Raw genomic sequence first — 12705 nt, forward strand, 5'->3', positions numbered from 1 at the left:
TGTATGTATAAATGCGATCGCCAAAAATGGACAGAAAATGCTTCAAAAGTGACAAAAATTGTGTTAATTTGTGAAGATGATCTTACTGAACAAAGATCTCAGTTTGATCAATCTGGGAACCCATCGGTTAAACAAAAATAACACTTTTTTTCTCTTCTCTAACCTAAACCTTTAACGGTACCACAGACCTGATTTCAGGCATCTGATCTAACCAAGCACTAAAAAGCCTTCCAGATGAGGCGATGCTAACTTCCCGCTTTTAGGACCCATTCTTCTGTCACTCTAGACCAGGGGTGGGCAACTATTTTTCATGGGGGGCCACATGAGAAACCCAGATTGTTGCCGGGGGGCGAACAAACGCGCGAAAAATTTGGTGCATTTGAAGCCAGGTTTAGAGGAATAACTAATTTTAAATTAACAGTTGTGATGTCATTATTCAGTCTTAACCACCAATATTTGATCCTTTTCTCACTCACTCCTATGTCACCACCTGCTCTCAGGGCTTGAAATTAACTTTTTTGACCACCTGCCAATATGGCTGCTAGATTTTAAAGTTACCAGCCAATTAGAATTTCCACTAGCTGAAATGTTTTTCTTGAAATAAACCAGAATATGAGTGGGTTAATTTAAGCATAAGTATCAGTAAGTGTCCCGGGATGATCAAAGCCTGTGTTGAGGGTCACACGAACAAAAATGCAGTCTTGAAGCTAAATAAATCCAAAACCAATGAGTTATTTGAGTTATTTAAATTTCTACTTCAATGTAGCCTTTTAGTCATAAAGATTATTGAAAGATTCCATATTCCAGACTGAAATGCTATAACAGAAGAGTATTGGCCAGAATATGACATGAACATTTGGACACTTATTCAGCGGGTATCTTGCATGTTGCGTTCAGGTGCACCGTGTGTGAACCCCCCCCCCCCCCCCCCCCCCCCCAATTCCATCGTGGGCCACTGTATTTTGCCCATGTGTGCTCTATACTGTATAACCTACCGCAGTGATACTCAACTTGCGGCCCCGGGGCCAGATGCGGCCCTCGATAGGCGTGCAGAGTGGCCCCCCGACCATTTTCTAATTCACAATGAAAACTAATAAAGTCTGACTGTGCTCCAGCTAAATTTTGAAATATCGCAGCCTGCTTGCCACCCAGGCAATTATGTTGTACTTAACTAACTTAACCCAACTAATGTAAGTATCGGATCCTGTGTGCACAAAATTGACCTGTTTGGTTAATTTTATTTTTGAGAGAGATCCTTTATTGATTTGTTTGGGAAGAGGGTTTACTCTGAACATAATTTGAGAACTGAACTGAATTCAAGTGAAGAGCCTGAATTTCTAACTTTTGTTATTTATTGTTTTCATTATATACAGACACCTCATACAGATATTGTGTTTGCATTGTCACTCTGATTATTGCTTTGATTATTGCTTGTTTACATTCTGCTTGGTGCATCAGATTTATGTTATGTGGGTTCAATCCGGTTGGCACCCCAAAAACCTACAATCCACTAACGAAAAATTAATATGATTAAGGTTTGTTTATTAACTGGCCCCTGGCCTCCTGTCACTTTGCAAAAGTGGCCCCCGGGCAAAGCAAGTTGAGTATCCCCGAGTCCTACCGTCTCCACCCGCAGAGGAGGGAGGGGGCCTATCATAAAAGCTGATTTATGCTTACGTGAAATTGGCCAGCACCGACTGTGTGGAGGGGTGCTGGCTGGCTATATATAATCATTTACTGTATTTGAGTGGACTTGTTTTTCCACTTGTGTTGTTTGTCCATGCAACTGCAGGCTACCGGTGAGCTCGCTAACTACAGTAGCAGCTATGCTGTGTTGTCGTTGAAATATTGCTTTTCTCGGGCGCATGCAAGTAGGGTTAGGCTTAGTTCACACCGGGGACCCAAGCCTTGCCTATGCCTTGCCTTTACCCACGCTTTTAAATAGGTGTCCGTTTTAGTCAACAAGGCTGTGTACACCGGGCGCTTGAGCGTGAACCCTGCGTGTACCCACGCCTTGCCTGACCTGCGCCGATTTTATCGTTTAGGCGTGAGTTCTATTTTCAAGAGGACAAGGCGCGTGCAGGCAGGCTTCTTCTGTCAAGCCACGAAAGAAAAACGCGACAATATCCGTGGGAAATGGCAAAGTCAACTAAATTTCAAAATAAAATGGAGTTACTACAACAGTGTTGAGCAGAGAGAGAGAGAGAGATTGACGGGTGGCTATCACGTGGGGCTTTCTCCCCGTCGGCAAACAAATCTTCAGGAGAGAGAATAGCGACCGAAGAAGCAAGATGGACAATGTTGTTGTGCCAGCACATATTCTTGCAAGATTACCTCTCTAAAAAGTCAGACTATAGTCAGACCTGGTTATACATATCCAGCATCAATAGAACATTAAATATATCAGATTTATTTTACCTACCCTACCCATGATAATTCGGGACCACAAGTGAAAAAATACAGTCGGGAGAGACGAGAGGCGCTTGTGACTCTGCTCCAGGTTCAGCGTGCAAAGGCGTGCGGTGTGATCGGTTCACGCCCAGCTCAAGGTCTGCAGGCGTAGGCGTGGGTTGAGGCAAGGCGTAGGTTCCCTGTGTCTGTGTGAACGTAGCGTTAGGGTTAGGGTTAGGCGGGGGTGGAGAGGGAGAAGAAATGCTGAGAGAATGTCAATTCTGCTTGTGATTTCCATGAGGCAAATTGAACGCTCACGTTGGTCGATTTTGGATTTAGAATAGAAATGGTGAACAGCCCCTCCTCTGGAAGCAGGTGAGTGAGTGAGAGTGTCTGCAGAGTAGGGCTGTGAATCTTCACTGACCTCACGATTCGATTACGATTCATCTGTCAGCGATTAGATTCCACGATGCATCTCGATGCAGCTCAAAGTATCGCAGCTCCACGTATCACATCCTCAATTCTCTATATTATTACTGCACATGGCTACTTTTTCATCAATTCATACAAGCAGTCAGATAAATATCAAGCCCCTTTTTTACTTAGAAAGTGCTTTAAAATCTGAATGTCAACACAAATTTTTACATAAAGGATTCATCTGTGTTCGGTTCGATTCACACGTCCGCATCGCGATGCATCGATTAAATGATAATTTTGACACCCCTACTGCAGAGCGTGTGGGCCTTGCTGGGGGAGAGTGGTGGGTTAGAGTGAGTGTCAGTGAGTGTGTCTGTGTGTCTGCAGAGCGTGTGGGCCTTGCTGGGGGAGAGTGGCGTGTCCCCGCGGGCTCTGGTGGCCGCGCTGGCCTTCTTCGTCCTGAGAGGAAAAGCCAAAGTGGCCAGCGGGCAGCAGAGGGTGAACGGCCTGCAGGCAGCCTCGCTCTACCTGCTGTTGCTGGGCATCCCAGGTGAGGAAGTACTCTTCTACTTGGATACACGTTTTGTTTTTTACTTTGTCTCCCAATGCTATGTGAAGCACTTTGTAACAATTGTTTTGAAAGGTGCTATACAAACAAAGTTATTGTTCTTATAATAATAATTAATTATTATTATTACTCTCTGTCCTATGGATGAGGTGTAGGGGCATCTGAAATCTGTTTTTCCCCCCCTCCATTTACATTTTAATTTAGTGGTTAGGATCTTTTTTCTTGTTCTTTTTTCTTCATGACTTGTCTCTCTCAGACAGCCTCTTTATGACTTGTCTCTATCAGACAGTCTCTTTATGACTTGTCTCTCTCAGACAGCCTCTTTATGACTTGTCTCTCTCAGACAGCCTCTTTATGACTTGTCTCTATCAGACAGCCTCTTTATGACTTGTCTCTCTCAGGCAGCCTCTTTATGACTTGTCTCTTGTCTCTCTCAGGCAGCCTCTTTATGACTTGTCTCTATCAGACAGTCTCTTTATGACTTGTCTCTATCAGACAGCCTCTTTATGACTTGTCTCTATCAGACAGCCTCTTTATGACTTGTCTCTATCAGACAGCCTCTTTATGACTTGTCTCTATCAGACAGCCTCTTCTTTATGACTTGTCTCTATCAGACAGCCTCTTTATGACTTGTCTCTATCAGACAGCCTCTTTATGACTTGTCTCTATCAGACAGTCTCTTTATGACTTGTCTCTCTCAGACAGCCTCTTTATGACTTGTCTCTCTCAGGCAGCCTCTTTATGACTTGTCTCTATCAGACAGCCTCTTCATGACTTGTCTCTATCAGACAGCCCCTTTATGACTTGTCTCTCTCAGACAGCCTCTTCATGACTTGTCTCTCTCTGACAGCCTCTTTATGACTTGTCTCTATCAGACAGCCTCTTTGACTTGTCTCTCTCAGACAGCCCATTTATGACTTGTCTCTATCAGACAGCCTCTTTATGACTTGTCTCTATCAGACAGCCTCTTTATGACTTGTCTCTATCAGACAGCCTCTTTATGACTTGTCTCTATCAGACAGCCTCTTTATGACTTGTCTCTGTCAGACAGCCTCTTTATGACTTGTCTCTATCAGACAGCCTCTTTATGACTTGTCTCTATCAGACAGCCTCTTCATGACTTGTCTCTCTGACAGCCTCTTTATGACTTGTCTCTATCAGACAGCCTCTTCATGACTTGTCTCTATCAGACAGCCCCTTTATGACTTGTCTCTCTCAGACAGCCTCTTCATGACTTGTCTCTCTCAGACAGCCTCTTTATGACTTGTCTCTCTCAGACAGCCTCTTTATGACTTGTCTCTCTCAGACAGCCTCTTTATGTCTCTATCAGACAGCCTCTTCATGACTTGTCTCTCTCAGACAGCCTCTTTATGACTTGTCTCTATCAGACAGCCTCTTCATGACTTGTCTCTCTCAGACAGCCTCTTCATGACTTGTCTCTCTCAGACAGCCTCTTCATGACTTGTCTCTCTGACAGCCTCTTTATGACTTGTCTCTCTCAGACAGCCTCTTTATGACTTGTCTCTCAGACAGCCTCTTCATGACTTGTCTCTATCAGACAGCCTCTTTATGACTTGTCTCTATCAGACAGCCTCTTTATGACTTGTCTCTATCAGACAGCCTCTTTATGACTTGTCTCTCTCAGACAGCCTCTTTATGACTTGTCTCTCTCAGACAGCCTCTTTATGACTTGTCTCTCTCAGACAGCCTCTTTATGACTTGTCTCTCTCAGACAGCCTCTTCATGACTTGTCTCTCTCAGACAGCCTCTTCATGACTTGTCTCTCTCAGACAGCCTCTTCATGACTTGTCTCTCTCAGACAGCCTCTTTATGACTTGTCTCTCTCAGACAGCCTCTTTATGACTTGTCTCTATCAGACAGCCTCTTTATGACTTGTCTCTATCAGACAGCCTCTTTATGACTTGTCTCTATCAGACAGCCTCTTTATGACTTGTCTCTATCAGACAGTCTCTTTATGACTTGTCTCTATCAGACAGCCTCTTTATGACTTGTCTCTATCAGACAGCCTCTTTATGACTTGTCTCTATCAGACAGTCTCTTTATGACTTGTCTCTATCAGACAGCCTCTTTATGACTTGTCTCTATCAGACAGCCTCTTTATGACTTGTCTCTATCAGACAGCCTCTTTATGACTTGTCTCTATCAGACAGCCTCTTTATGACTTGTCTCTATCAGACAGCCTCTTCATGACTTGTCTCTATCAGACAGCCCCTTTATGACTTGTCTCTCTCAGACAGCCCCTTTATGACTTGTCTCTCTCAGACAGCCTCTTCATGACTTGTCTCTCTCAGACAGCCTCTTTATGACTTGTCTCTCTCAGACAGCCTCTTTATGACTTGTCTCTCTCAGACAGCCTCTTTATGACTTGTCTCTCTCAGACAGCCTCTTTATGACTTGTCTCTATCAGACAGCCTCTGCATGACTTGCCTCTCTCAGACAGCCTCTTCATGACTTGTCTCTCTCAGACAGCCTCTTCATGACTTGTCTCTCTCAGACAGCCTCTTTATGACTTGTCTCTATCAGACAGCCTCTTTATGACTTGTCTCTATCAGACAGCCTCTTTATGACTTGTCTCTATCAGACAGCCTCTTTATGACTTGTCTCTATCAGACAGCCTCTTTATGACTTGTCTCTATCAGACAGCCCCTTCATGACTTGTCTCTCTGACAGCCTCTTTATGACTTGTCTCTCTCAGACAGCCTCTTCATGACTTGTCTCTATCAGACAGCCCCTTTATGACTTGTCTCTCTCAGACAGCCTCTTCATGACTTGTCTCTCTCAGACAGCCTCTTTATGACTTGTCTCTCTCAGACAGCCTCTTTATGACTTGTCTCTCTCAGACAGCCTCTTTATGACTTGTCTCTATCAGACAGCCTCTTCATGACTTGTCTCTCTCAGACAGCCTCTTTATGACTTGTCTCTATCAGACAGCCTCTTCATGACTTGTCTCTCTCAGACAGCCTCTCTATGACTTGTCTCTATCAGACAGCCTCTTTATGACTTGTCTCTATCAGACAGCCTCTTTATGACTTGTCTCTATCAGACAGCCTCTTTATGACTTGTCTCTATCAGACAGCCTCTTTATGACTTGTCTCTATCAGACAGCCTCTTTATGACTTGTCTCTCTCAGACGGCCTCTTTATGACTTGTCTCTGTCAGACGGCCTCTTTATGACTTGTCTCTCTCAGACGGCCTCTTCATGACTTGTCTCTCTCAGACGGCCTCTTCATGACTTGTCTCTCTCAGACGGCCTCTTCATGACTTGTCTCTCTCAGACAGCCTCTTCATGACTTGTCTCTCTGACAGCCTCTTTATGACTTGTCTCTCTCAGACAGCCTCTTTATGACTTGTCTCTCTCAGACAGCCTCTTCATGACTTGTCTCTCTCAGACAGCCTCTTTATGACTTGTCTCTCTCAGACAGCCTTTTTATGACTTGTCTCTCTCAGACAGCCTCTTCATGACTTGTCTCTCTCAGACAGCCTCTTTATGACTTGTCTCTCTCAGACAGCCTCTTTATGACTTGTCTCTCTCAGACAGCCTCTTTATGACTTGTCTCTCTCAGACAGCCTCTTCATGACTTGTCTCTCTCAGACAGCCTCTTCATGACTTGTCTCTCTCAGACAGCCTCTTTATGACTTGTCTCTCTCAGACAGCCTCTTTATGACTTGTCTCTCTCAGACAGCCTCTTTATGACTTGTCTCTCTCAGACAGCCTCTTCATGACTTGTCTCTCTCAGACAGCCTCTTTATGACTTGTCTCTCTCAGACAGCCTCTTTATGACTTGTCTCTCTCAGACAGCATCTTTATGACTTGTCTCTATCAGACAGCCTCTTTATGACTTGTCTCTATCAGACAGCCTCTTTATGACTTGTCTCTCTCAGACAGCCTCTTTATGACTTGTCTCTCTCAGACAGCCTCTTTATGACTTGTCTCTCTCAGACAGCCTCTTTATGACTTGTCTCTATCAGACAGCCTCTTTATGACTTGTCTCTATCAGACAGCCTCTTTATGACTTGTCTCTCTCAGACAGCCTCTTTATGACTTGTCTCTCTCAGACAGCCTCTTTATGACTTGTCTCTCTCAGACAGCCTCTTTATGACTTGTCTCTCTCAGACAGCCTCTTTATGACTTGTCTCTCTCAGACAGCCTCTTTATGACTTGTCTCTCTCAGACATCCTCTTTGACATGTTATTCAAAGTGAAAACCAAGTTGTTAACAAGACCGACCACCCCCCTTTCAAAACACCCCAATCCAAAACAAAATAATTTCTCTCTGCTTATTTTACAATTATGAAATCATTTAGTTTACTACAATAATTAGGCTTACTTCAGGCCAGCCTTGATCAATTTCAGACAAATTATGTCCCAATATTCCATGTTTTACACTTGATTCTATTTTTATTACCAAATTCCATGGTTCCGTCAGTTCCTTCTGCATTGTGGAAATCATATGTCCCTTGATTTGATGATCTGTGGTTGGAGATTCAATACATCCAGGATTTCATGTGATTCATCAAAGTTCAGTGACAACAAAGTCTGACTTTGCACAGTTCTTCTTATTTCTGAGACTCATGTTTTCAGCGATGCCTTTCATTGGCTGCTATAATAATAACAATTCATGTCACTTGTAAAGTACTTTTCAATGACCCAAAGATGCTGACAATATGAGGCGACAAAAAACAAATAAGAGGAACAACAATCTTGGAACCCAGAGTCTATTTACTTTGAAAAATAGACTCTGGGACAGGGGGACCATTTTGTGAGGGCTCCTGTACAGCGCGGATATGCTGCTTGGGACTTCTGTTTCTGTGCGTCCAGCCTCCGCTGTTTACAGTCCGAATAGCAACTTGTGCAGTGACTCCCGCCAGAATGGATTTGGCAATACTTCTAGTCCCAACAACTACACAACAGTGGAGCGTGGACGTGGAAACGGAACTCCTGGGCAGGATATCCATGTTGTACAGGAAACAAAATGTTGCGCCTTTCCCAGAGTCTATTTTTCAAAATAAATAGACTCTGGTCTGGGTTCCCAGATTGGAGGACAGGGTTCATACAAGGTCCTTGAAGTGCTTGGATTTGGAGAGAAAATAATTCAAGTCCTGGAATACCTTGAAAATAGCAAATTCTTTAACCAAGTGCTTCAAAAGTCCTTGACATTCAAATGAACCACATAACACTGTCTTATATTTTGACCAAAGTTTTGTTCATCAAGTGATAACTAAATTCAGAATTAGGGATGTTCATTTCGAATAAATTTCCATAATCGAAATTTGGGAAAGTTAACGATCAATTATCGATAATATTAATATAATATAATATATATTTTAAATATTTTTTATTATTATTTATTTTACAAAATGCCTATGGGCGAAGCGCTATGAAGTAGGGATGTTCATCAATTATCGAAAATCGACAATTGATCGTTAAGGAATTTGAATCGATCATGTGGAATTTGGATCAATTATTGTTATTATTATAATTTTTTTATTATTATAAAAAAAAATTGCGGACTAGGTTTGGGTGGAATTCGTTCCTCCTCGCCCCACTCCATTGCACAGCTGACTAACGTGAGGTGGAGCTTCATATAGTCTCTAGTTTTCTGGCTGGGCACGGGCCTTTGTGCCAACAAAACTGTTTTAAACATGGGGAATTCACACCGGCATGCGCCGTGGACACAAACAAACGCACCCAGCGGTCTGCGGACCTCAGTGAGGCTCAGGCCTGTTGATTTGACTCTTGTGCTGTCAGCTAAGCTGGAAGACGCTGATTGCCTTACATCATTAACTTGACATGTAACACGTTTGTAGGGCTGCTCGATTAATCGAATTTTAATCTAGATTACGATTTGGGCTGTCCACGATTATGAAAACAAGATAATCGACATCAAACGATTTTGTGGCTCTTGTCTCTCTCGTTCTGTCTTGTGTTATAAATCAAGCGCACCCCTTCCTTTGCTCGCCCCCTCCCCCAAAGCCCAAAGCACACCAGTTTGAGTTGTGAAATGACTGTCGTGTGAAGAGCCACGGGATGTTTCTCCTCCCCGCTTATTTCCGTGGTAGCACAAGAATAAATGACAGAAGTCACAGAAAGACAGCCGCTGGTCGAGAAGAGAGGTGAAACAACGTATGTGGGGTGGAAACACTATGGTTTCGCCGAGTTTAAAGGTCCTTACACTGCGCATATCTTGCACTGTTTGTTCCAAGTCTGTGGCTGTGACAGGTGGGTCAAAACTCGCATCGCAATTCCGTGCTGTATATTCGCATCGCTCTTGATGTGTAACTGATGTGTGACGCGAATATACAACACGTTCTCACTCCGACCACGTAGCATATTGACGCTTTGTCCCGTCCCTTATGCGCCACTTGTTACTAACATGGTACCCTTGAGCGACCCATGAAACGACTTGGGCTTTCCGACTAAACTCAATGCAAACCCATAGAAGTCAACTTTGACGCTTATGGCAACTGCTCCCCCATCAGCCTAACTGCTCGCCCATTAGTCAACTGCTCACCATTAGCGTCTGGGGGAGGTTAGATTTAGGCGTGGGAGGTGGGAGAGGTTAGGTTTAGGGTCTGGGGGAGGTTAGGTTTAGGCATGGGGTGGGAGAGGTTAGGGTTAGGGTTAGGGTCTGGGAGAGGTTAGGTTTAGGCATGGGGTGGGAGAGGTTAAGTTTAGGGTTAGGGTCTGGGAGAGGTTAGCTCCTCCAGACCCTAATGGGCGAGCAGTTGACTAATGGTGGAGCAGTTAGGCTAATAGGGGAGCAGTTGCCATAAGCGTCAAATATGACTTCCATGGGTTTGCATTGAGTTTAGTCGGAAAGCCCAAGTCGTTTCATGTGTCGCTCAAGGGTACCATGTTAGTAACACGCGACGCACAAGGGACAGGACAAAGCGTCAATGAATTGCGATGCGAGTTTTGATCCACCTGTCAAGATATGCGCGGTCGTGGCAGCACCCCGCAACACAACCTCTCCCTCTTTCGTTTAATCACTTGAAATCCACTCACAAAGTGGTCTATGACCAAGAAATAACGCTAAACGAACAAAAAGACAAAGCCCCATATAGTTACTCCTGCCACCGCAAAGTGTCATCGATTCAGGACACTCTTTACAATGCGACCGCTTATTCAACAGCTAACGAGCTCACAGATAAACATTAACAATAGCCTATTATAAACCTTTTATATAAATGTTATATAAATTATAAACGCTTTGGATAAAACCATCTGCCAAATGAGTAATTTAATGTAATGTAAACGAACGTTACTAGCATTCTCATTTGGTTAGATTTGAGGTTTAAGGACTAGTTCAGATGTTTACCAACATATTGAATGTAGATTAATAGTTGCAGTTGGTTGTGGCAGTTCACTGCTACATATACTGTATATTTATTTTAGTTTTTATTTTATTTCTAAATCTTTGCACTTTCTATTTATTTTCACTTATTTATTTATTTATTTTCAATTATATCTAAAATCCAAAGACATCCAATGTTAAAAAGAAAAGCCAGTGTCAATGTTCAATAAATTCATGATGTTCTCAATGTCAATGAATAATCGTGTTAAATAATCGTGATCTCAATATCAATCAAAATAATCGTGATTATGATTTTTGCCATAATCGAGCAGCCCTACACGTTTGTTTACCTGGCCACAGCGCTAGTGTCTGATATTCTTACTACACAGCGGCATCGCCATTATAGCTGGCCGAGAACGCGCAACGTTATTACCAGACCAGAGTAAAAAAATATATATATATATATATATATATATTATTACGCTATCGATAATCGATTAATAGATAATTGATCGTTAATTTTCCCTATTTTCGATTATGGAAATTTTTCAAAATGAACATCCCTACTATGAAGCGCTTTTCAATCCGCCTGGTAATGGTGCTCCGTGAGGGAAGCGCATAGTATAGCTCAATTACCACATTGATCAGGTCTCGATGAGGTTGCAGACGGGTGATCTTTTCTGCATGCCGGCCGAGGACGAGGCGCCTTCCTCGTTAACCAGGCTCGGATCTACGCTGTTCAAGTGGTGAATCATTGGCGTCTAGCCGTGTTGTAGCTACTTATAAACGGCATCACAGTTCTTGCAATGAACAATGTCGTCTTTTAACTCGAAATGGTCCCAAACAAAACTTTGCTTCGCTCGCTTCATTTCCTCGTCTGGCTGAGAGCTGACAATGTGCTGTTGCCCAGTGAGACCACGCCCATAGCCCCACCCAGAGGTGTTCTGTTCAGTTGTCTCTCATAGTCCCATTGCGCCCTCACCTGGTTGCGACCACGTAGTGAAATCCAATCTTATACTGTAGTTTCAGCACATTTAGGCCTACTGTATATGATTTGATTAAAAAAAAAAAAAAAAAATCGATAAAAATTCCACATGATCGAATCAATTCCTTAACGATCAATTATCGATTTTCGATTATTGATGAACATCCCTACTCAGAATCATGTTGCATGCAGTAATGGTGCAGCAGCTCTGATGTTACACTATGGTTGAGCAGCACACCTGCAGTTGCTGTGGAAATTGTCCTAACCTTTGGCTATATTAACTTCACACAAGGCCCAAACAACAACAATCGCTAAATGCTATGTCAAAAATAAAGGATGCTGGATTGACCACATCAAACTTTGTCAGACACCTGACAGGTCAGCCATTCATGGTCATGTGAAAATTAACATTAGCTCGTACGGATGGTTAGCACTTAGCAAACATGTTAGCAGATGTTAAAACACTCATTACAACCATAGAAGACTTGAGACCTGACTTGGACTTGCAAAAAAATACTTCTCTGATCACCACTGTATTTTAATTGTATTGATATTCGCCATAGTTTTGACCTGGATGTGGACACAGACCCCCCAGTGACCGGTTTGGCCTGTTTTGCTACATTTACCTGGCCCTGGTATCCTGCCCCATATAAATCGCAGTTGTCATCACTCTTCTTCATATGGGTCTGGACTAGGGTTGTGCGATGTCAGCAAAATATCCATCGTGATTGTTTTACAGTGAAACATCGTTTTGAACGATGGCATCGTCATTTATGCCATCCGCCGCTGCAATGCACGTTAACAGCAGGACAGCTGAGCTCTTCATGAGACCGACAGGCAGGCTACTCCTGCACAGAGCCAGGCGACTCAAGCAGTAAGCGGCAGCTACTGCTGTAACAGCTAGCAGTAGCCTAGCTGCTGCTGCTGCTGTATTTCTCTCTCAACTCGCTCCAGTCTCCTCAACTCTCTCTCATTAGGTTCAAAAGCCCACGCGAATCTAACGTTATATCCGCCAGTAATTCTGTCAGT

General features: G+C 43.3%; 1 protein-coding gene across 1 annotated transcript in view; it reads left to right on the forward strand.

Annotated features, from left to right (window-relative positions):
- ncapd3 (non-SMC condensin II complex, subunit D3) overlaps positions 1-12705 on the forward strand; it is a gene marked incomplete at its 3' end in the record, with an annotated part of 123357 nt that overhangs the window by 3903 nt on the left and 106749 nt on the right. Inside the window, exon 3 of the mRNA XM_083636022.1 lies at positions 3196-3358. Within this exon, the coding sequence (XP_083492148.1) occupies positions 3196-3358 (163 nt within the window). The remainder of the gene's footprint in view (positions 1-3195; positions 3359-12705) is intronic.

Source organism: Poromitra crassiceps (genome assembly GCF_964638095.1).
Source record: "Poromitra crassiceps genome assembly, chromosome: 4".
In the NCBI taxonomy this organism is placed as follows: Eukaryota; Metazoa; Chordata; class Actinopteri; order Beryciformes; family Melamphaidae; genus Poromitra; species Poromitra crassiceps.